Genomic DNA, 25,916 nt, shown 5'->3' on the forward strand with positions numbered 1-25,916 from the left:
GAGGCACTCTGCTTTTTAGAGTTTCCAGTTTTTCTGCTCTGTTTTTTCCCCATCTTTGTGGTTTTATCTACTTTTGGTCTTTGATGATAGTGATGTACAGATGGGTTTTTGGTGTGGATGTCCTTTCTGTTAGTTTTCCTTCTAACAGACAGGACCCTCAGCTCAGGTCTGTTGGAGTTTGCTAGAGGTCCACTCCAGACCCTGTTTGCCTGTGTATCAGCAGCGGTGGCTGCAGAACAGTGGATTTTCGTGAACCGTGAATGCTGTTGTCTGATCGTTCCTCTGGAAGTTTTGTGTCAGAGGAGTACCCGGCCGTGTGAGGTGTCAGTCTGCCCCTACTCGGGGGTGCCTCCCAGTTAGGCTGCTCGGGGGTCAGGGGTCAGGGACCCACTTGAGGAGGCAGTCTGCCCGTTCTTAGATCTCCAGCTGCGTGCTGGGAGAACCAGTGCTCTCTTCAAAGCTGTCAGACAGGGACATTTAAGTCTGCAGAGGTTACTGCTGTCTTTTTGTTTGTCTGTGCCCTGCCCCCAGAGGTGGAGCCTACAGAGGTAGTCCAGCCTCCTTGAGCTGTGGTGGGCTCCACCCATTTGGAGCTTCCCGGCCGCTTTGTTTACCTAAGCAAGCCTGGGCAATGGCAGGCGCCCCTCCCCCAGGCTCGCTGCCGCCTTGCAGTTTGATCTCCGACTGCTGTGCTAGCAATCAGCGAGACTCCGTGGGCGGAGGACCCTCCCAGCCAGGTGCGGGATGTAATCTCCTGGTGCGCCGTTTTTTAAGCCCGTCGGAAAAGCGCAGTGGTAGGGTGGGAGTGACCCAATTTTTCAAGTGCCGTTTGTCACCCCTTTCTTTGACTAGGAAAGGGAACTCCCTGACCCCTTGCACTTCCCGAGTGAGGCATTGCCTCGCCCTGCTTCAGCTGGCGCACAGTGCGCTGCACCCACTGTCCTGCGCCCACTGTCTGACGCTCCCTAGTGAGATGAACCCAGTACCTCAGATGGAAATGCAGAAATCACCCATCTTCTGCGTCGCTCACGCTGGGAGCTGTAGCCCAGAGCTGTTCCTATTCGGCCATCTTGGCTGCCCTCCCCAATTTTTTTTTTTTGTTTTTTACTGTGAGTATGTGGTAGTAAAAAGTACAATGATCTCTCAGGTGTAGTGGTGCATGCCTCTAGTCCCAGCTAAACAGGAGACTGAGGCAGGAGGATTGTTTGAGCCCAGGAGTTCAAGGCTGCAGCAAGCTATGATCATGCCACTATACTCCAGCCTGGGCAACTTAGCAAGACCCCATCTCAAAAAAAAAAGTACAACGACTACTAGCACAGTATGTTGCCACTGCCTTGATTCCATGATAACATGCCAGCAGTTTTGCCTACCATTACTTTTAACCTATCGGTAGAAATGCCAATATAGTCTTCTCTTATTGTTATTATTACTACCACTATTACTATGAAAGTGGTTTTTACCTTAAGGAGCACCCCTCTGCCCCCGCGTGAAGTGTATTAGGACGTTTTCTCTAAGGTAAGGCAGTGGATGTCTAACATGGGATAAATTTCAATTACTCACATTATCCTAGGGGTAAAATGAAAACCCAAAGGGCCAAATATAGTAGATTATTTACCTGGAAATTGATATATTAGATCTAAGAAAGCTAGCTTAACTAATATTTTGATTAGGTCCTGTGAGCCTTTGTCTAATGTTTACATGTGGTAAAGTTTAAGCATTAAGAAGTATTTTTTAGACAATGGAGCAGATTTGAGGCTTGACGGCAGTGTGGGATTCCCTCAATGTCTTACTTGGTTTAAGCTGATGATGATGAATTGAACACCAGGAGGAAGGAGGAAGGGGGTTCTGCAGGGAAAAGGGGGACAGGATGCGAGTGATAAGGCAGGAAAGGTGAAAGATGTCACTGTGAAGTGAAACTGGTCCCAGTAAGGACATGTCCACAGGGGACAGTGAAGGAGGAAGGAGATGAAGAGGTGAGTGGTCACTGGTGAGTCAGAGAGCAAAGTGATGAACAGGACATGTAGAAAATGGAGACCTGGAGAGTAGGAAGAGAAAGGACAATGAGACTCAGACATACAGAAGGACAGGGGCATGCAGTGACAAAAACATCAGACCCTCCTCCAAGAGCCACATCTCCAATGACAGCCGCAACAGAACGACCTCGGACAGGCTGTGGGTGGAGGTGAGAAACAGGTCCGTCTTGCCTTGCAAGGGGACAGGGCTTGAGTAAAGAATAGAAGATGGAAAATTAGCTCCGTACAGAACACACGTTGGAAACGAGCACCGGAGAGAATGCCTAAATCCAGAAAAGTGCAAAGAGGCCAGGGGACATCATCAGACACAGAACTGGACCTTGGCTCTGCTGGGGATCTGCATTCACTCTGCCCAGAACAATTCCACCACTCAGCTAAGGGCCCCTGTTCTCCATGTATTCTAGGTGTTAGCAGCAAATCTTGGGCTCTAATATTCTGAATGAAAATGTTTTCAAAGCTACTCAGCCCAGAGTCAATCTACTGAGGCTGCCTTTTTGATAGGAGGTGAAGGCATTATTACTCCTCTTATCTCTTGGTCTTAGAACCTAGCATAACTGAAGACTTGAAGAATGAATAGCCACGAAGCATGTGGGACACAGCTGAAAACTCTATGGCTGCCTCTAAACTATTTAATACCCATAGGTTTCTTTCTTTCCTCCAGCAGACCAAAGGATCACATACCATCATGTAGCAAATAGTAGTGCAAATTGTGTCCTTCTTAGCATACCGAGTCCATGCTAAGAAGGACACGATTTGTACTCTTCTATTTGTGGCTCCAATTTATCAGTATTTCAGAATCAAGGATAAGAAAGTGTCCATCCAGAGGAGGTACAGTGCCTAGTCAAGAAAGTGAAAGACACAGAATATGTTTATGTTCACAACAACTTCAGAGAGAGTTTAGGGAATGTTAGAGAGATTGGTAAGAATGAAGGGGGTTGGATCATTGTTTTTAAAGACATTTGGCAAAAGAAAAACAAAATGTTTTTCTGAAACAAACCTTTTGTTGCTGAAACAAACCTTTTGGTATTGGGTGGAAAATAAAATTGAGAAGATTTGGCTAAGAGAAACGGTATCCAGTCTACAAATTATCTCGAGGTTTATTATTAATATATTAAGAGTTCAACTTGGAATCATAATGAACCCCTGAGAAACAAGCATATTCCTCTTCAGACATATCTGAGACATAGAGGTTTGCTGCAGATTTAAATGGGACAGTAATAAAAGGAATTCTTAAAAAATTATTATAAGATGCTGGTGGATTCTGATAAAGAACTACAAAACCGCTCAAAACATTTTGTATACTGTGTTTGGCCAAAACGCTCTGTACACTGACTGTATAGAGCTGTCAATAAATGTACATTTCTCAACAGTTTCATGGGTTGGGCCAAGTTAACTGTCTAGGCAATTTTTGTGCCAAGTTTTGTATATGTTTCAAAAAGGAAAAAAAAAAAACAACCCTCATTTCAGATAATTTATTCTTTATTCACACCAGAAACAATTGGTTACAGAGGCTGAATTTCCCCCAAATATGTAGCTGTTCATTTCACCCAAGAGTCTTTTGAATAAAAGTAATCCTCCGTCTCAGTTGGTGAGTTCTGTTCTGATAAGGCAAGTAAATACATGTAATTATAAAGTTACCATTTTCAAAGAGGAGAATAATCCTTTCCTTATCCACTGGTAAAACAGCTTGTAATTATTATACAGCTGCGAACAAAGATTTGTCCACAAAATCCCACTACGTCAAGCCTGATTTGATTGATTAAAACTTTTCTCATCAGGATATAATACATTGTGGGTGGGCAACAGAATCTTTAAAATGTGGGCTGCATATTAGAGAGACTTATGGCAAGGATCCTGGATCTTCTGAATGGTCACCAAACAAACAAGAAGGCCACTTACTTTATTCACAGGAAATAGATAGTAGTAACAAAATGTGCCATTGGGTTTTGAAATGTCTGTTATCTGGGTCACTGAAACCTCACAGTTCTTCAGACTGTGATAAACATGTGGCAGCGTGCCTGAAACTTAGAAAGTACTTAATAAATATTAGCAATAAAAATTATGTACCATTGTAATTCAGTCTCTGGTAACATTTTTCCATCACATCTCATTTTTAGTGTCACTTGGCTTTGTAATAGCTACTGGGATGATGGAAACCCCTTTTCACCTCACTCTGCCTAGCTAGACAATGGTGTGTGTTCTGGGAGTCTGAGCCAATTTTAATATTGATATGAGTAAAGAACCTTGAGAAATTCATCCATCAAAACAGAGTATAGTGTAATGTCAGGTCAAATAGAAACTACCACTAAAAGTGTCCAAAATGTTTCCATCTCTTTGTACCACTTTATCTTTCTTTGTCCTTGTAGACAAATGAAGACTTGCTCTGTTTAGAAAAAAAAAAAAAAAAAGACAGAAGGAACCAAATCATACTCTAAGGTTGGATAAACTACAACTAAATGTAGAGAAAATTGTGAGAGAATAAGAATTTATGTTTTGACATAGAGGAAAGCAAATGAAAAATTTAGTTGGAAGATAAAAGACATTTCCCAAAGGTCCCTGTAGTTGGCAACTTTTTCTCCACTGGAAGTACTGAGAACCACTATTTGTGACAAGATATTTTTGGTTTTGGTTGGTTTTTCATTTTCACTGAGCTATCTTTGAAAACCACAGTTCTGCATGTGGTTTATGAAGGGCCTTTAAAATGATCATAACTTCTCCATTTGTCTGTCACATCTCTCCTTGGATGGTCCCCTGTATTCACACGTCTTTCTCCACATGCACTCTATCCAGTGTTGCAGCTTCATCTCTGATCCTCTCCCACGCTCTCTATTGAGTTCCCTTTCTGACTTTCCCAAGTCCATCAACTATGCCATCATTCTTCTGGTTCACAGATTTAAATTCCTTAGATTCCCCTTGTTCTCTCATCTCCTTTTCTCTCTGCTCTTGCCTCCATACCACTTTATATCTGTGGCAATTCTGCTTGGGTTTTTGGTTCTGCCTAATGTCATTGACTCTGTACCTACTCAGTTTTCCCACTCTGTTCTTTTGGCCATAACATACTGCTGCAAAGCCATTACTCTCTCCAGGACAGCCTTCTGATATACCCAGGTCCTGGGCTTCAGTTTTTACCACTGTTACGACCCCAATACCAACTCTCAGTTATGGATGATGACTTGACTTGATGACTGACTTCTGATCCTCTACTCACTCCTCCCTTCTTCCTTTGCAGTGATTCAAATCTTACCTATCCTCCAGATTCAACTTGGAAATTCTCCTTTTATACTACTTCTTTGCTAACTCACATCTCTAAATCTACTATAACTATAATAGTCCATGTTGAATAAGCATAAAAGTGGGTTATGCCAATGAGAGTGAGCAGAGCTACACTAGGCACTGACTTTAAGGGACACGTTATTAGGAGTCTGCATTTCCTTAGTCTAAAAAGCATTGGCTTGATTTGCATTTAGTGCCGTTTATGGATAATACCTTCTTCAAATTTCTGCATTGTTTCACCTATGATCAGTGCCAAGAGTACAGTTACAACAGAATGCTTCATTTTCAGTTTATTAGGCATGGCCAATACAATGTTGGGATAGGTCTTGTCTTGCTATGGGGCTGCTCCATTCACAGAAATCACATATATGAATATTAGTGAGTATCCCTGGTAGTTTCATGTTGAGTGTGAGACCCTGTATCTATCCGAGGATGTTTATCACACATGATGCCAATTCCCACAAGAAGAAGAAAAGGACACCAGCTGGGACTCCAGAAATGTTCAAAGCTCTCTTGCTTTTTCTCTCTTGATAAAGATCCCAGGTTCTTATCATAAGAGAGGAGCTATAATAGTGGAAAGAGGGAAAGAGGGTAGTGGCTAAGAAGGGTCACTATGTGTATTTTTCTTTGCATAAGTTTGGAAGACAGTGCCCTCTTTGATCTCATCCTGAGCTATCACATTCAATTCCTTCATGATATAGTGGACATTGTGAAGTTATCAGTATTTCTGAAGATTCAGCCAACCAGTCTGGTGGCTGTCTGGGATCCCCTGATGGCTACTTTTACTAAGATAGAAGCAGGTCCTATTAGCAGGTAACACTTGTTACCATTTTATAGGTATTGTCTTATATTGTCAATTTTTTCCATTTTATTTTCCCAGCCATCTAGTAACTGACGTATTTTTTTTACATCTCTCTTGATCCTCCTTAATACCTAAAGCTCATTGACCTGCATGCACATGGTATTTACTAATATACTAATTAACTAATTAAAAAACCACAGGCATAAACCTTGGAAGTACATTTACTTAAAATGTTCAAATCTGATCATCTAACAAATTTAGAAATGTCAAATCTTCTTCTTAGTATTTCAGATAGACCTCTAATGAAATCAGCAGAGACTATTAAGGAAAATAATCTTGAATGTGGTATTTTGCATATTTCAGCATGAATATCATCTGCATATTATAAAAATCATTTAATTCTTCTGGAATACTAAGCAGAGTATGAAAATAAAAGATGCACTCCTTTAAATCTTTTGGGAAAAATTTAAGGCAGGGTAACTAGCTTTTCTCGAAATGTATGAATAACTAATAAGTTGTGGGCCTCTGTGACAACTCAGGCACAGAAAGCATCCCCAGAAAGAATGGGTCAATCATAGTGTGCGTTCATTTCTAGTTATTTCCAGTGACAAACAATAATATAATTTGCTGATAGAGACCTGTCCCCCTTTAAGAACAGGAGAAGAGTTGACTCTTAAAATCTGAGGGTCTCTGATCACTTTGACCCTGAAAACAGTCTGACATCAACATTTTAATCAGAAATACACCAATACTGATGCACTCACTGACTTCCTTGATCAATTTTTTTTCATTGTAGCTTTGTCAGTTATTTTCCTTTTATTACTTTTATTGGGATCAATTATGCTGCATTTACACTTCTAAGAAGATTTAATCCATCGGTATGTTTTAATGTTCATATTAGGCTTTGCTGACTGGAGTGTCTGCCATTTTCATTTTTCCTTTGTGATTATTATTTCTATCAAGTCCGTATTGTGCAGATCTAAGCATGTGAGGCAGACAGTCTCAGGGAAGGAGAGAGAAAGGAGAGTGGCAGAGAGTGGAAGAAGAAAGAGACACAAAGAGAGAGGCAAGCACAGAGAACAACACAGGCTACAACTGTTTGGGAGTCTTAATGTCAAAGGATGGGGGGTACACCAGCAGAGTCAAAATATCCTTGGACTTTTTCTTGAGAAGGTCTCCAGGGAATTATGGCTGCAACACAGAGCTTGGGAAAACTGAGCTGTTCCAAGAATGATACTGTAAATGATATGGCTTGCCTCTGTGTCCCCACCCAAATCTCATCTTGAATTGTAATAATCCCCACGTGTTGTGGGCAGCACCCTGTGGGAGATAATTCAATCATGGCGGTGGGTTTTTCTCATGCTGTTCTCCTGATAGTGAATAAGCCTCACAAGATCTGATAGTTTTACAAAGGGGAATTCCCCTACACATGCCCTTTCTTGCCTGCCACCATGTAAGACGTCCCTTGCTCTTCCACCACGATTGTGAGGCCTCCTCAGCCATGTGGAACTGTGAGTCAGTTAAACCCCTTTCCTTTATAAATTACCCAGTGTTGGGTATGTCTTTATTAGCAGCGTGAAAACAGACTAATACAGTAGATGTTGACTCAGTGGGGCTGCTTGAGTATAGTAATCTGAGTTTGTTGATGAAGTGTACAAGACTTTTGGATAGTTATCATATTAAAGTGTCTGTTTTCCAGGCGGATCACGAGGTCGGAGATCGAGACCATCCTGGCTAACACGGTGAAACCCTGTCTCTACTAAAAATACAAAAAAAAAAAAAAAATTAACCAGGCATGGTGGTGGGTGCCTGTAGTCCCAGCTACTTGGGAGGCTGAGGCAGGAGAATGGCGTGAACCTGGGAGGCGGAGCTTGCAGTGAGCCGAGATCGCGCCACTGCACTCCAGTCTGGGTGACAAAGTGAGACTGCGTCTCAAATAAATAAATAAATAAAGTGTCTGTTACTGCTTTTACTATAGTGATTCTCAGAGTATGGTCCACAGAACTGACTTTCTCACTCCTTTGTGTTTTTTCTTGGTCCCTCTGAGACCTTCTGGCCTCTCAGGAAGGCCATCCTGATCCCACGGTGTTCCCTAAAAATCCAGATCCCGTAAGTAGCCAACCTAATTAGCTTACCAAATAGCCACTGCTCCCATTGTTCACAGCCCATCCAGCCAAGCCGTGGGGTTAGGGTCTTTGAAGAGGCCCAAGAGATCCTTTTCCACCTGGGTTCTGATCCTAGTGAGAAATAAAATAGACTGAGGAAACAAAAATATCTTCATCACCAAAGAAAAAAGAAGTAGTTGGAGGATGCACCTTATTGTGTGACCAACAGTGAGCTTCCTTACTCTGAGCCCCAGAATTAGGCAGCTTTGTAAACCCAGTCACAGGCACTACTAGACTTCAGTGTACCTTCCATCCCAGGGTGGAACCCAAGGAGCGGAGGATGACCTGGACTCACTCTGAGTGGCATATCCCTAAAAGGAAGGCCAGAGGAAGGGGCGGGACTACCCATGCCAACTTTCTCCATTTGAATATTCAGTCAGCTCCCTGCACCATCATCACTCCCAGATGGAGCCAGTGATAGGGGTTACACTAATGACTGTCCCTCTGCATGGAAGGAAACATCCCCCAGTGCACATCATAGGTCTTATCTGCCCCAGGAGTGGGCTGCCTTTGGTCAGGTAGCTGCCCCACTCTAGGCAGTGGTCATACCTTCAGGAATAAGAGCCTGAAGTTGCTTCCCTGAGCAGCAGCTGTGGGTGTGGCCATTTTTATAAGGAGAGGTTTTAAAACTGGGCAGGTACCAGGACTGACATATCCTGAGTGCTGCCTTATAATGTCAGAACACCACTGCGTGCTCTCGGATATCTTCTGAGTGACTAGTCAGTTCATTTCTTCCTGACTCAATTTCCACTTGAAAGTCATATTTGATGAGCCATCAAAAAGAGAGGGAGCGAGCACATTGCTATCAAGAGGAGACTTACGGGTGATTCAGTCTGTAGTGTCTTATAAAGGCTAAGTGTGTCCCACTAAGACTCTTCCAGAGAGCACCACCTTGAGGCTGTCCTGAGGCAGAACTACCTATGGGGAAAGACTTGATGAGAAATGTTTTAGATGAGGGAAGACAGCTTTCATCTCATGCCACCTTCTCTTTATTGGCAGTGGCTGCCTGAGCAGTGCTGTGCCAAGAAAGATTCTGAGGCTATATCCCAGCTCAGTGGAAAAAGAGTTCTATGATCTTTCCAACCACACATGTGGGAAGGGGTGGAGAGAGTGGAAATTTGAGCCAGTATTTGCCATTGTCAATTCAAAGAGACCATAGGCGGGCTTTTTCTCTCCTAGATATATAGCTGTTCACCACTATATCAAGTTGGAAGTAGGGACTGCAAGCTGGGAAACACCAGATGAAGATGATTCTTGTCTTTACCTGACCCTTTAGCCATAAGGCCAGAAATTTGGATTGTATAGAGCAAAGGTCTGCAAACTTTTTCTGTAAAGGGCAGGATTTTAGGCTTTGTGACTGTATATTCCCTATTGTGATTACTCAGCTCTGCCCTTGTAGTGTTGAAGCAGCAATAGACAATAGGTAGAGGAATGGACATGGCTGTGCCACAGTAATCTTTTTTTAACAAAAACAGATAGTGGAACAGATTTGGCCCATGAGCTATAGCTTGCAGTTCGCTAGTGTAGAGAAGAGGCCAGCAGCAAGACCTAGAATTCTGGAAAATCCTCATGTTATCTGTGTCTAAATCTCCCTTCCCCTAAGCTCTGAAATGTTTCATGAGAATCAAGTAAGAATTTGGCAGGCAATATTAAGCTCTGAGAATCTGACTTCTTCCCAAGGAAAATATTAGCAATGAGGTCCACTCAGTCATTTCCCCACATAAGGACAGAATCACACTCACTGACGCAGTGATGAGTGTGATTCTGTCTTAGGCAGTAATGGTGGACCAAAGTCAGCATTTTCGACAAAAGTCTCACACTGTTAAAATTACCTTTGAAAATTTCTTAAATCATCCATAAATTAGAGTATGCGTGGCTTGAAAGCTAGGAGGAAGATTCAAGGAAAGCATGAAAGGTAAATTCACATGCAGATGTTTGGGTGTATAAAACATCCCTTCTTTAAAAGAATTGTCTTATCCCTAGCAGATGATGGCAGGTGAGCACAGAAGTGTAAGGTGTTCTTGCTTGCCAGAGGGTTCATTCCATTCTAGTTTAATATTAAGGCTCCTTTAACTTTGGTTTAGTATCTATGTTCCTTTTTTTCAAGGGTTAACGTAATTGAAAGCATAAGCACGTAGCATCAGCTCTCAGTGGATATGTCAGACTTGATCCTAAACCTTGCTTGCATGATCATAGCACATACACACCATTCTTTGAAACCACGTAGAGAAGAACCTAGTCATTGGCTTCCTGCCACTGGAGCTGGGGGCTCCTACTGTGATGGCCCGAATAACTATCACATTCACACCCCGAGTGTTGATTTCTTCTTACTGTGCGAGAAGAAATCATCGAGGAAATTAGGTGTGGATACAATACAGCCACACAGAATATCTTATGTCATCTTTAATCTTCATAAAATGTTAGGGGTACAAAGCATTTAGATATGATTCACATTCAAGGAGAAATCTAAAGCCTCAAAGCTGCAGTAACTTCCCTAGGTTGTTCAGCTACTTGGGAACAGAACCGGGTTTAAAATCTCAGCTTCTTCCTCTGCAAAACGGAAATAAAAATAGGGCCTCTATAAGGTTGCTTAAGGAGCAGATGAGTTTTTAAATAATTTGCAATAGTCCTTGGCTCAGTAAATGTTAGCTATCCTTATTATCATCTAAACCCTTGTCGGTATCTCGACTGAGGCCACATGGATGGCCAATGCTGTTGGCTGCCAAGCATGGTGCTAGGTATTTGGCACATATCATCTCAAACAAGTAAGAGCTGCTGACATAGCAGAAGTTTTGCCTCTGATTCTCAATGAATTATTCTGTTTCTGACATAAAATAACAAGGCAAAAGAGACATGAAAAGTTATCTAAATTTACAGGTCACCAAGAAAATGGACCTCCTCTATCTAATTGCCACTTGAAAGGAGACTAAGGAAGGAGGTGCAAGGGTACAGGAGCAGTGGACCTTTGAGGAGGAATTTGCTGCTTTAGAGAATTTGGCTGGTTTCCACTGAATTCCCCTCTCCCAGTGGGGAGAAAAAACTCAGTTACTTCCAGCAGAGGGGCTGAAATACTTTAGGCTTTCGGGCCATAGTGTCTGTGCCACAGCGACTGACTCCTCCCATTGCAGAGCACAAGCAGTCACTGATGAAGCAAATCAGTTTGGCTGTGTTCCACAAAAAAGTTATTTATGGATGCCGGAATTTGAATTTCATGTAACTTTCATGTATCATAAAATGTTCCTGTGATTTTTTCCTCCCAGCTATTTAAAAATGTAAACCTTATTCTTAACTTGCAGGTGATACAAAAAGAGGCAGCTGGCTCGATTTTGCCCAAAAACTAGAACTGGCCAGCCCTGACTCAGAGCACTAGGCCAAGAATCAGACCTGTCAGGGTTAACTGGTTGTCTGATCCAAGCAAATTGTCTGACATCTCGGGGCCTCATTTTCCTCTAGTAAATTCCTTTTAGCACTTAAAGGCCAGCTGCGTGGTTATGTGGCTTTGCCCTCAGATGAACCTGGGTTCAAGTCCTGGTTCAGCCTCTGACTTGCTGGGGATGTCGGGCCAGTTCCTAAGCCTCCCAGTGTTTAAGTTGCCTCTTCTGTAAAATGGGGATTAAAATGATTTCGACTGCAGGGTTGCTCTGAGGATTAAGTTTCATGATATTTGTGAACCCCTTAACTCATGTATCCAACAAACATTTGTTGCACCTAATATGTATTCAATAAGTGCTAACTACTGTATTCTTTTTTAAAAAACTGAATTCCTATTAAAATAATAACTTTTAAATTACAGTTTCTACATATTTCCAGACTGGAAAATGATTTTCTTCACAGCCTTATGATAAAAGGCAGGAGGCCTCTGCACCTTGCGAACAAAATCCTGTACCATGTGCCCACTACCTGTATTTTCTCTTGTGTGTAATAAAAGCGAAGAAGAAATTTTGATAAATTAACCTTGCATCTTTGTTTACAGCTCTCTTACTCCACCCAGTGGCAGAAAGTCACTGGTAACATGCCAAGGAGGTCACGAATTTTTAACATTTTAATAATAGTTATTATTTATAATATCCCCTAGTAGTAGAGCAAGATTTCATTTTAAACTCATTCCCCTTTGATTTTCCATTTTTAAGGCCTGCCGTGGGTAGATAACTATTTAGCTGAGTGGCTCTCAACAAGCAGATATTAAGAAGTACCTGAGGTTCCACCAGCATGAGTTGATCAGTTATCTGTACAGGTGGTTATTAAAAGTGTTGTCCTGAAGGCTCATTAAAAAGCAATGTAGCATTTAATAAATATTAGAACATGTCAGTAGCACCATTTAAATGTGGAAAGGAGATCAATTTCCTTTGTAATTCTGTGCACAGGCATAAACACTCTTTAGAACACTTAATTCCATGTCAGAGTTTAAAGCAGCTATGATAATTTCTATTTAGAAGTAAAGGCAGGGAGAGGGTTGGGGAATAGATGTCAGACACTTGGTGAATTAAGAAGAAAATAACCTTAAATACTCAAATAATATAATTTTACAAAAAAGGAACGCACAAACTCACAATCATTTCCAAGGCTTCCTCTAATTCTTTTCTTCCTTTTCTTTTTCAATAACCTGTTTCCACTATCTGCTGTTTTATTTTATTTTATTTTATTTTATGTTATGTTATTTTATTTTATTTATATTTATTTTAAAAATAGAGACAGGTTCTCACTCTGTTGCCCAGGCTGGAGTGCAGTGGTGCAATCACAGCTCACTGCAGCATTGACTTTCTGTGCTCAAGCAGTCCTCTGACCTCAGCCTCCTGAGTAGTCCAGGCCACCATGCCCAGCTGGTTTCCTTTTAATCTCTCTTCCCTGCGTGTCCCCACCTCCCCTTCTAGTTGTTCCCTCAACAGGAAGGAGGAAGCAAGTGGTAATTAATGACCAGGACAGGGTCAGTGGGCAGTAGAGCTATGCCATCAAGGAGAAACCAGGTTGAATGCTGCAAAGAGATGGTGCCAGCATCAGGGTAGGGGCTGATGTGGAAGGCACTTGGCAAACTCATTTTTTTTCTTTACTTTCTCTTACTCTCTACCTGTCTTTTTTCTTATGTCTTTTCCTTTTTGAGCGTTCCTCATGACTCTGTCTCTTGTCTCTCTCTTCATTTGTCTCTCTCTCTCTCTTGCTATCCCCCTTTCCCCTTCTGTAACAAGTTTCTACCTGCTCACGATGGCTCTACATATGACCCATTTCTCATCACAGATGAGCTTCGTATTTGAATATGAGAATCCCTTCAAAAACTGCTTAGTTCTGAGCATGCCTAGCATATGCTTAATAATTAAGGCGGTAATTAAAGTGTAACTGCAAGTATAATTAAAATTCACTTTTGTGGATCCTAGAATTATGAAGCAATTAGGCGTTTTCACGCGGCACTGAAGGAGCAGCTGGGAGGAGAGAAGGCTCGTGGTTTTTTCAGGAGCTGCCCCGTCCCCTTTCTTCCCCTGGCCCTGTCCACCAGTGTTAGCCTCGAGCAAGGCCTCACTTGTCTGGGGCACCTGAAGCTGCTACAGGTTGGGAGGAGTGGTAACAGCTTGGAGTCTTGGAGTCCTCACTCAGGGCAGTGAGCACAGCCAGCTCTTCCTGGGCCCTTCCCAGCAAAAGGAGCCACTCCCAAAACCCCTGGGTAACCCTGAGAGGACTCCAAAAAAAAAAAAAAAAAATCCCTCCTGATTGCACCTTGAGCAGTTTGGGATATCTATTTCAACCCTATAGGAAAGGGTTGTTAGGACAGCAAGGAGATCTATCAAAAAGTACCCGCCCACTCCTCTTCTCGTCAAGCACACTTTGTATGTGGGAATCCATCTGGAGTTACCCCGTCGGTCAGCACATACTGCTAGCTAACAAATATTGGGAGGTATCCGGTAAGCAAGCCTGACAAAGGAAAGTGGATGTTTGGAGGGGACGAGGGAAGCATCAGTAAGTCATCCCAATAAGACTTCATCCATGGTAAGATTTTAGAAATACAAAGTACTCTGGAAGTTCATTGTACCAGCCCCTGCTTTAGATGGGGCACAGGGAGGTGGTGATTAGAAAGATATCCCCAAAGAAATGCCATTTAACAGATGCCTTGTGAATGAATGGGTGTCAGCCCAGTGGAGAGAGGTGTCAGCCCAACAGAGCTCTGGGTGGAGAGCCCAGCAAGGGCAGTGGCCCAGCACATCTGGGTGCTCATGAATTTCCAAATCATTTATTTTCCCTTGGGAATATTGGTGCTAAGTTGGGTGCAAAAGAGGATATTAATTAAGGAACTAAATTATTTAGATTACTTGGTTGCAAGGAAGCACAACTCATTAAAGTTATCTCGAAAAATTAAGAAGATCAAGAGCTCATTTCATCCATACACATGCAAAGGAACTCAGGTAAAACTGAATAAGAAGTTATCTGAATAAGTGGGAACCATGATAAAAAACTAGTCTCCAGAAAGAGCAGGATCTGAAATGGAGGAAGACATCAGGAGCGCCACTCCTGCACCTTTCTGGAGGTCTTAGAGCTGTGTTGAGATTAGAAGGTGCTCAAAAGAAGAAAGGAAGAGGAAGAAGGGCCTAGTCCATGTCTCTGTGGGAGGAGATAGAAATTTACACATGGGGCCCAGTGGCTCACGCCTCTAATCCCAGACTTTGGGAGGCCGAGGCAGGTGGATCACTTGAGGTCAGGAGTTTAAGATCAGCCTGGCCAACATGGTGAGACCCTATCTCTACTACAAATACAAAAATTGGTTGGGAGAGATGGCCACTGCCTCTAATCCCAGCTACTCAGGAGGCTGAGGCAGGAGAATTGCTTGAACCAGGGAGGCGAAGGTTGCAGTGAGCCGAGATCACGGCGCTGCACTCCAGCCTGGGTGACAGAGCAAGACTCTGTCTAAAACAAAATTTACACATGTAACTGTCATTTACCTTCTGGTCCAAAGACTGATTTGCTCCTGTGTCCATCAGGGCTTTTGCTTCACACTCTGTCATTACTCCATGAAAGCCATGCTTTGATTAGTGTCTAAATTCCTTAGCCTGCTATCTAACACCTGCCACAGTCAAATGAATCAAAGTGCACACAGGTTGTATTAATGAAATAATAAATTTTTACACCTGTGTTACTTACCTATCAGCACTTAACAAATTACCCCAAAATTTAGCAGCTTAACAAAAAGAACAGTTATTATCTCATGGTTTCTGTGGTCAGGAATCTGGGTGTGGCTTAGGTGGATCCTCTCACTCAGGTTCTCTCACAAGGCTGCAGTCACAGTGTCAGCCCGCCTGTAGTGATCTCAAGGCTTGACTAGGGAAGAATTTGCTTCCAAGATCCCTTATATGGTTCTTGGCCAGATGCACTTCCTCCTTGGCTATTAGACCCAGAGCCTCAGTTCCTCATCAGCCATTGGCCAGAGGTTGCCCTCAGTTCCTTGCCAGGTGAGTCTTTCTAGAGGGCAGCTCATAGCAGGGTAGTTTGCTTCATCAGAGTGAGCAAAGAGTTAAAGAGAGCAAGACTGAAGCCACAGGCTTTTGTAACCTAGTCTCAGAAGTGACATTCCATCACTTTTGCCGTGTTCTTATCTATTAGAAGCAAGGCTCTGGGTCCAGATTATACTCAAGGGGGACGGATTCTACAAAGATGTGACTACCAAGAGGCAAGAGTGATTGATCTTTGAAAACCACTTTAGAAGCTGCCTTCCACAGCATTTACAAAGTCGTATGTTAGTCAAAATAATGCTAGCTCCTGTAACAACAGAAAAATGCAGAAATTTCAGTCTTAACATTATAGAAGGGTCTTTCTCATTCCCATAAGGTCTAAGAGGGTGAGTGGGTAAGATGCTTGGCTCCAGAGAGTTATTAAAGTATCCAGGCTGAAGGAGTCATTGCCATCTTCAAAAAGTGATTTGGCTGGGTGCAAGGGCTCATGCCTATAATCCCAGCACTTTGGGAGGCCACGGCAGATGGATTCCTTGAGCCTAGGAGTTCAGGACCAGCCTGGGCAATGTGGAAAAACCCCATCTCTACAAAAAAATAGCTGGGCGTGGTGGTGTGTGCCTTTAGTCTCAGCTACTTGGGAGGCTGAGGTGGAAGGACCACTTGGGCACCCGAGGTTGAGGCTGCAGTGAGCTGAGATCACACCACTGCACTCTATCTTGGGTGACACAGCGAGAGCCTATCTCAAAAACAAAAAACAAGACAAAACACAACCAAAACCAAAAAGGTGACTTCCAGGGCTACCCCAGCTAGGAACACTCCAGAAACCAGACAAGGAAAACCGAGTATGAAGAGTCCCTCTGAAGATTGTCATGGCCATGTGACATTCCTTTGGCCTGAACTCAGTCACATGTCCCCTTCGAGATGCAGGGAGGCCTGGGAAATGTAGTTTCTGGCTGGGCAGCTGCTTTCCAGCAATAGCACTCTACTGCAGAAGAGGAGCAGGAGTCTGTGGTGCAAAGCCAGCCAGGCCCACCACAGATACTGCACCATTTACAAAAATGCTTTCACACTCATTTCATTTGCTTCTCATCACAATCTATACCATCAGCTATACTGTCCTCATTTTACAAGTAGAGAAGCAGACTAGCATATCTTTAGAACATGCAGCATTTATAATTACAGAGAACAGTTCAAGTCCCATCTCTGCCACTTACCGCCTGTGTGACCATGGAAAAGTTATTTAACTTCTCTGTACCTCAGTTGCCTTATCTGTAAAATAGGAACAATAGGACTACTCATAGTTTTTGTAAAGATTTCATATGCAGTGTGTAAGTTACTTAGCACTGCACCTGGCATACATAGCACTTAATGATATTAGTTCTGGGGAAGATTATGAGGATGATAGTGCTCTGTATGGAAACAAAAGTTAAGGCTCAAAGAAGTTAAATGATTTACCCAAAACTACATAACAAGTACATGGCAGAGCCAGCATGGGGATTTTAGGTAGCAACTTCCCACATTTTATGCTTTCACCTTCCAGAGAGGACTTTCACCAGCTTCCTCTGTAAAAACAGGAGTAGGTGAGCCTTAAGGTGAAGACACAGTGCCAAGCGGCCGTCTTCACTGCTGCTTGGGTAGACCTAGGATCCCAGGAGAATCAGTGCTGCATCATCTTTTCAATCCACCCATTTCTGTTTAACCCAGCATTTGCCTCTTTATATGAAATGTGCTGACCCAGTGCCTCTTTTTATTTGCACTCTTTGTGGTAAGGCAAGTTCTCCAAGGCCTATATTTCAAGGTCTTTGTTTATAAATAGGCTCTGTCTTGCCAACTAGATAAAAGCACATGAAATGATGTAGGATGAGATATTTCATTAGACACTTAAATTCTATTACATTTCTCCTAGAGGAGTTATTCACTCTAAAAGGGCAGAAAAGCAGTTCTCATGTTAAATAGTCCCCAAGCACACCTTTGAATAAGGTGGCTTGGCCGGAAGATACTCCAGATCCACCAGGAGCAGTCAAGAGATTGCCATCAGAGGCCACTGTCCCCATTTTGAAGGGCTCGGCCCATTTCATTTTATAGAGTGAGGAGAAGGCAGAAATGGACATGCTGGCTGCTGCCAGACTCTCCAAAGCAGTGGATTTGTGGGCATAGCTGGGCAGATTCTCGGAACTTCCTTTCTCAAATCAGGTTGTAGCCCAAACCCCTGATGACGTCCAAGAGGGCTTTAAGACAGGTGATTTCTGGTATGGGCCAAAACCGTATTAGATCCACATGGCTGTGATTATCAGCAGACATCTCAGCTTCCATCAGTAAAACATGTTCATTTCCCTCTTGCAAGCCCTTGCTTTCATCTTCTTTTCTAGCTGGACCACAGCTTGAGATAAATTTCATCACATAATCTTTTCTGCCAGCGACCTTGATAAGAACCTATATTTAATTCATTTCCTAGTGAAAAGCTGTAGACAGGTGAGTCTTGTGTGTCCTTGTGCAAACTTCATAAGGCGCCAACTCTAGTTTCATTCAGTGATTGTTTCCTGTCCCCCTTCTAGGAACCAACGTCCAAGAGGCCCAGAAGATACTCAACAACAGTGGACTCCCCATTACTTCAGCCATTGACCTAGAGGATGCAGCCAAGAAGGCTGTGGCCAGTGTGGCCAAGAAGTGATGTCTTTGTCCTGATCCGATGGAGAAAGAAAGCCATTTTTCCATAAAAAGGGATGGTTCATCATCATGAAACAAATGGTTATCTCATTGGGGAGGAAAAGCCGGGGGAAGGCAAGAATCACTGAAAAATCTTAAATCTGTGTTTTCTGGAATAAGATATCTAGACAGCCTAAATCTGATTTTAGTCTTTATAAAAATAATATCTTGTGTTCTCATACTTCTCTGTCACTGTAAGCCTGCCCAGTAGGCAGTGTTTTGCAGACTTTGGGGAGCAGTCTGTGTGGCCAAATATTGTGTGTATAGACAGAATTTGAAATCAGGTCCTGCTTCATTTACAAGAATTTTGGTGGGCATCTAATCCTACATAATGAAAAAGAAAAACAGACCATTTAAAAACTCAGACAAGATTGTATTTAATATATTAATTACTAAAAAGGCACAAGATTACACTGAACATATTAGCTACTAAAAATGCACTGCTAAGACATTCAAGCAAGTAGCTGTTACACACTACTGCAGATTTTACAGGTTTCTAATTCTAACATGTTTGAAAAATCCATGAGTATTCCAAAATATATTTAATAATGGAATGTCTGCATTAATATACCATCCATGTGTTTTTACCATTTGCCTTAATATTGAATATACTGTTTACCTCACATTAAAAAGAAAACCAGAAGCCTTATTTGTGATTTTGGGAGTGGAAGCTTCCATTTTTGTGTCAAAAATGAATCCTGATTCTTATGGAAATCTCTGTTGTTAAGACATTTCAAGATGAGACAACACTGAAGATCAAATTGTGTTGAGTATCAGTATCTTCTCTCCTCGTTTGTCTCTTACTCCTCATCCTCCCAGGATCTACCAGTTTATGGTAGAAAGATGGGAACCTTATTTGAATGTGTTTTTTTTTTCCCATGATATCCAATTTTGTTGTGGGAAAGGATTTGGATAAAATTTTTGTTTAAATTTTGGTAGATTTTCATCTATACAAATTTAAATAAAATTATGTTTTGTAAGCTGTAAGATCTGTGTGTATTTCTCATTTTAGTCAATTTTATTCCTCGAACAATTTTTTTTTACAAAGACACTAGTCTTAGTGTCTTAGGTATGTCTCTAAAATTTGATAATTTGGGTCATTCCAGGATTATTCCAGTTCCACTCAATTTTATCAGATACCCATTTCTGTGTTAGGAGATTATTGAATCCATAAAAGTTATACACAAACCAGAACCCCAGGAATGTATCTCAGATGTCTGACAGGTTAAACTGTGATGTCATTTTGCGTAACGCAAAGGGAGATACTCCAGTATAAACTCCTTCCATTAAGTGAGGCTCAGTTGCCACCATTAATTTTCCTTTAAGTGTATAAATATGTAGCAGACCAAACTATTTTGTTTGTTTTTTTACCAGCTTACATTGTTCTCATAAATTTCATGTGTGGACAAAAGTATGAAAGTCATTATTGTTTAGAGCCATGTTTGCCGTGGAGAAATAAACTATTGGATAGATCAGTCTTACATCCTTTCTTAATGCCCATGCAATGAATGAAGAATATTAACATTGTCTTCTTAGGTGTGTTTTGGTTTTTGATAGCTTAATCACTCGTTGGTGCAGTAAAAAAAATAACCTATGTCAACTAGACAACATTTTTAAATTTTTTGATCTCTGAAGAGGACTATGTTTGAATCACTTGTAAATATTGATGTTTCCACTCAACCCAATTTGGAGGAGGGGATAAAGCAATTAAATCATTTTTGTGATTATTTCAAAAAAGGGTTAACAACAAGGAAATAGCCTTTTATTTTCAAATAAGCTCTAAGCCATCAGAGCTTGTTCTTTTTGCATCCTTAGCGTAGCTTGTCTCTATTGGTTTTATTCTCAGGCAGGCCATTTTTACAGGTGGATAATGACTGCTGGCCATTACATGTGAGGTTCTCAAATTTAGCATCCTCAGAAGAGAAAGAGGGAGCAGAGTGAAAGAGAAATAAATGAGCAAATAAATGAAAGAAAGAGGGAGGAAAGAGAGAGGAAGGAAAGAAGCTTCTCTCTTGGTAACTCTAAGTCACCTCCCAAAATTGAGTATGACTTCAGTGGTCAGTCAGGTCAGTAACCTATTCCTGAACCTGGCCCTGGTTCATTTACAATAATTTTTGTGGTCTTCTATACAATAAATATAGGCCATAAAAAACTCGGACAAGTTTACATTTAACGTATTAACTACCTGATATGGTTTGGCTGTGTCCCCACCCAAAATCTCATCTTGAGTTGTAATCAATGTTTTTGATTGTTTTGGCTTTGAGCTTATTTGAAAATAAAAGGCTATTTGCTTGTTATTAACCCTTTTATGAAATAATCACATAAATGATTTAATTGCTTTATCCCCTCCTCCAAGAATTAAATTAGAATTCTTCTACATTTTATTTTCATGTCTCTCCCTCTCAGTTTTCTCTCTGAGGAAAAAAAAAAAGTCATTAAGAATTATATTGTTTTTTAAGTGCAAAGCCTTGATAAAAATTAGAAGGAATATTATTTTTTCGCATTACTAAAGTAAATATTTGAATGTTTGTGATCATTTGTAGGATACACTATATGTTCAAAATTAAAATAAGCAAGAAATATATATCATAGTGGGGAAGGAAACAATGTGGGGAAGTGAAAAGGATATGTTCTTTCATATTTTTCTAGATCTGGAGTTGGCAAACTAAGCCCCAAGGGACTATTTTAGTAAATTAAGTTTTATTGTCAGAGACACACCCATTTGTGTGCATGTTGTCTGTGGCTACTTTCATGCTACACAGCAGAGTTGAGTAGTTGTGATAGAAACCTTATGACCCTAAAATATTTCCTCTTTGGCCCTTTACATAAAAGGTTTGCCAACCCCAGCTCTAGATAAATAAAAAAATACAACATTGCCCCCAAAATGACAGCAACGAAGTATTGTTTTCAAACCTGAGAAAGGAAGATTTAGACATTAAAGTGAAACAGAAATGGAAAAGTAGGAAATATGATCTTTGATCTTTCCATTTTAAACCCTGTGAGAGCTACAAAGAGTACAAAAGGCCACTTGCCAATGAAAACCAATTCAGTTTTGTTACTTTTTGTCTTTCCATCACCACAAGGGCTGTCTGCAGTAGCTGCTTGTACTTTTGAACATATGCTGTTCCTAACTGCTTACAGGTGCATTGGAATAATACCAAATCATGGCTATGAATATTAAACTGCCAAAGGGCTGCACCTATCAACTAACTCATCCTCAAAGTAATCCTTGCTAGTGAGTATGTCATGCATTGTTTAGTCTTGGAAAGACTAAAGCAAGGAAAAAAAAGTAACTTCAGTTTACCTGATCCCCACCACATTATTGCAAAGGCAGTATCCATTTTACCAGTGAGGAAATTGTGACAAAGTGAGACAAAGTTGCTCCTCTCAAGTTTCATAGTTAATGACAAAGATGTTGGCTTCTGGACTTTGGATTCTTGTTTAATTCTATCATTTCTTCTATTGTCCAATAAAACTTTCTGTATGATGGCAATGGTAAATATCAGTGCTGTCCAACATATAGTCATCCATCACATGTGACTATTGAGCATCCTGGGAACTGAATTTTAAAGTCTAATGCTAATTAATTGATAGCCACACATTGCTAGTGGCTGCCATATTGGACAGTATAGCTCTCTGGTCTAAATCTCCTGGGTATTAGGACGCGTTACTTTCACTTCAGAGAGGCTCACATTGATTAAGTGCTTTCTGTGTGCCAGGAACTTTACCTATGCTATCCTGATTAATCCTCTTTAGCAACTCTATGAATCTATCACTGTTGTTTTACTGGTGAGAACATTGTAACTCAGAGAATTTAGGTAACATGACCAAGAGCACAAAACTAGCATGTGGCTAGTCAGGATTGAAACTTGGTCTTCTGAGTCAAAAGCCACTGGTCTTTGTTTTGTATCTATGGGGACCCAAATTCACTAAGGTTGTGCCACTTAGGATCATTTGAAAGGATGTTGTAGGCAAAGACATTTAGCAAACTGGGTTCTTCAATGTATTGCTTGCCCTGTGTATCTCATACTTTGGGAAGCAGGGATTAGAAGCAGAAAGATCACCGTAAGCAACTGGCAGGTCATATGGACTACAATGTGAATGGAACCTCCTGGACTTGCACAAGGCATAAGGCAAGGGCCATTTTCTAGGGATCTAATTCCAAGTGCCTTCTCTTTAACTCAGTGCCTTCCCAACATCTATAACCATGACCATCCAAAAGACAAAAGGCAGAGGGGCAGAAGAGATAAAGGCTGGAGGCAGTTTTATCATATTAGGAGAAAATTTAGTTTGCAGCCTTTACCCTTCTTCTGGAGAAGTTTGGGTCTGGCAGTCTTATCTCATATCTTCATATTCTAAGTAGGCCAGGAACAATTCCTAGGCAACTTATGCCAAATTTCACAAATCCAAAATTAATTAAATTGTATATGCCAGCTATGGGGAAATTGTCAGGTTTTTGTTGTTGTTGTTCTTGTTCCTCCCTTGTGTTTGTAGAGGCAGCAACATACAGGCATGTTTATTGGGAGCTCTCCTAATTCCTTTCCTAGCTAGGGAAGAAGAAAATGAAAGTAAGCCATGATGTAGTAGTCATTAACACATCTGTTTTCAAACATCAGACAATGGGAGAGACTTGAAGATTTGAGGATTCCATTTGGAGTTTTTTTTCAATTACCTTTTAATATTGAACATTCATGTGCTTTAAATCCTCATAACTAGTTGCCCTGAGCAAAACAAATAATTTTTGAAGGACCTTGTATTAAAAAGCACAAACGACATCACAATGATAAATCATTTTAAATAAATAAATAGCCTTGTATTAGGAATCACACACAGCACATACAGTAGTCCTCCCTTATCCATGGTTTCACATTTCAGTTTTAGTTACCTGCGGTCAACTACAGTCAGAAAATAGATTAGTACAGTACAATAAAATGTTTTGAGAGAGACCACATTCATATAACTTTTATTACAGCATATTGTCATAATTCTTCAATTTTATTCCTGTTTGTCTCTTACTGTGCCTCATTTATAAGTTAAACCTTTTCATAAGTATATATGTCTAGGAAAAGACATGCTATGTGTAGGGCTTGGTACTATCTGTGGTTTTAGGCATTCACTCGGGAGTCTCAGATGCCCTGCAGGTAAGGGGGGATTCCTGTATATTAATAAAAGTATTGGTTGGGTTTTATTTATCACTCTTCATGTGTATGATCTCATGGATACAAATAGGTGACCTTGCCAATTGGTGCTAACTTTTTGAGTGTTTATGAAAAGAACAGTAGTAGCCTTGCTCCCTGGATTCCAATAAAAAATCTATTAATTTTTTAAAAGAATTTTGGACCTCTAGTTAAAAGGTCATTGTTTCCCAACCGCATGGCTCTATCTTGAAACATTTACTTTATTGTTCTTTATTAAACATATTTTTAATGATCCTATGTTTTAAATAATTTCTTCCAAGATTGCTTCCTTTCAAGAGAACTTTTAAACCTTCAGTTAAATAAGAACCCTTTAAATTTCTGTTAATTGTTTCAAATGTTACATAATTTGTATGGACACATTGACAGTACAGTAAACTTTCAGAATACTGCATGTGAATTTCAAAAAAATTTGTAAAATATTTGCATACATTGAAATTCATTAAACTATGTTTTCTCATACTTCTATTTTTTATAAAAATCTAGTTGTATTAAAAATAAAAGTATTAATATTCAAGTTTGACAAAAATATAAGAAAACAGATACTCTTCATTAATTTAGTATTTACTATGTAATCAGTATAACATTTCTGGAGGTCAGCTTTTTAGTACAGATTAACAGCCTCAAAAATGTTCACAGTGCTACTTCTTTAGGGTATGGAAATGGCTTCTGGGTAGGAACAAGTGAAACAGGAAAACAGAATGCCTGGGCTGATCTATGTGACAGAAGCAAAGGTTGAAATCTCTGTGCTGAAAGCCAGAGGGCGTCTTTTCTTCCCACCATCCAGAGCTAATAAATGGCAACAGCATACACCTCCAACTAGGTAGATGTTTAGCAGAATCACAGAGGAGACAGCATAGTGCAGCTCTTCCAAACAAGACTGCACACAGGCCCAGCGGAACGGCTCCCATCCACCCTCTCCTGCCCTCCCCACTACACACAACATATTTCCACCAATGGCACACAGCCTCAGGAACGTATTGCATATGCACTTCCCAGCTCTGAGGGAGGTAGACAACTGATCTCAGATAAGATCAAAGAGAATTAGCACACAATATATCAGAACAAAGAGAAGGTAGACAGCTGCTGTGTTCATCATGACCAAGAAAACAAGAAACAGAAACAACATGGCATCTGTGCTATTCAGTAAAGGAAAGAGGGGTCAGCCAAAGGCAGAAAAATGAAGGCACCACCCATAATAGACAAATAATCCCTTTTGGAAAAACATAACTAAAGAAAAACCTTCTTTAAATCCCTAAACAACGTATTAGTGTAATACTTAATAAAACTATTAATTCAGTTAATAAACAAAAAGGTGATCAAATACTGACGTAAAAACAGAAAAAGAAGAAAAGGGAAGTAAGAAAAACAATGGAGAAGGAGGAAAACAATATTCAAGAACTAACCAATAAATCACAAAAAGTAATGAATCCTAAATATATTGCAATGCACAGGAGAGCCCCCACCCCCAGTGAAGAGTTTCATACCCAAAATGTCAATAGTGTCAAGGTTGAGAAACCCCAATTTAACTACATTTACTAATTTAACATAATAAATGTGGGTTATGGATTCATTAAAATGAAAATGCCAGCTGGGCCTGGTGGCTCACACCTGTAATCCCAGCACTTTGGGAGGCTGAGGTGGGCAGATCACCTGAGGTTAAGAATTCGAGACCAGCTGGGCCAACATGGTGAAACCCCTGCTCTACTAAAAATACAAAAATTTAGCTGGATGTGGTGGTGGGCACCTGTAATCCCAGCTACTTGGGAGGGTGAGGCAGGAGAATCACTTGAACCCAGGAGGTGGAGGTTGCAGTGAGCCGAGATTGCGCCATTGCACTCCAGCCTGGGTAACAAAAGTGAAACTCTATCTCAAAAAATAATAATAAATAAATAAATAAAATGATGCCAGAAAAATGGAAACATATAAAATAGTGGATTGTATGATTCACCATGAATGCAGAGGGGGGAAATAAAGAAATTAAAGGAACTAGAAGACAATAATAAATAGGACAAGGACAATCCAACATAAGGATAATTGGTGTGCTTAAAGTAGAAAAGACCAGCAACTAAAAATGAAAGTGATTTTAAAGATATAATAGAATAAAAGTTTATTGAAATGAATGTGAAATTGTGCCCAAAGAATGAAAAGAAACACTATATTTCAGGAAATATCAGTAAGTTGATACTTTAAAGACAGAGGTTTTTAACTTTAAGAATAAAGAAAGAATCTTTTGGGTTCCTTGACTAAACATGCAGATGAACAAATGCAGAGGAGAAGAAATTTTACTGGACTCATACTTCTCAGTCATT

At 40.7% G+C, this 25,916-nt stretch overlaps 1 protein-coding gene across 2 annotated transcripts in view; it reads left to right on the forward strand.

Moving 5' to 3' along the window:
- Positions 1-19,396, forward strand: part of SUCLG2 (succinate-CoA ligase GDP-forming subunit beta) — a 293,134-nt gene extending 273,738 nt beyond the window's left edge. Inside the window, exon 11 of one of the 2 annotated variants that reach the window (XM_024244937.3) lies at positions 18,259-19,396. In XM_024244937.3, coding sequence (XP_024100705.3) covers positions 18,259-18,374 — 116 coding nt within the window. In that variant the 3' untranslated portion in view covers positions 18,375-19,396. Of the gene's footprint in view, positions 1-7,807; positions 8,067-18,258 lie in introns of those variants that run through there. The other variant, XM_063722010.1, reaches the window with a different exon arrangement.
- The last annotated feature ends 6,520 nt before the right edge of the window (positions 19,397-25,916 follow it).

Source organism: Pongo abelii, chromosome 2 (genome assembly GCF_028885655.2).
Source record: "Pongo abelii isolate AG06213 chromosome 2, NHGRI_mPonAbe1-v2.0_pri, whole genome shotgun sequence".
NCBI lineage: Eukaryota > Metazoa > Chordata > Mammalia > Primates > Hominidae > Pongo > Pongo abelii.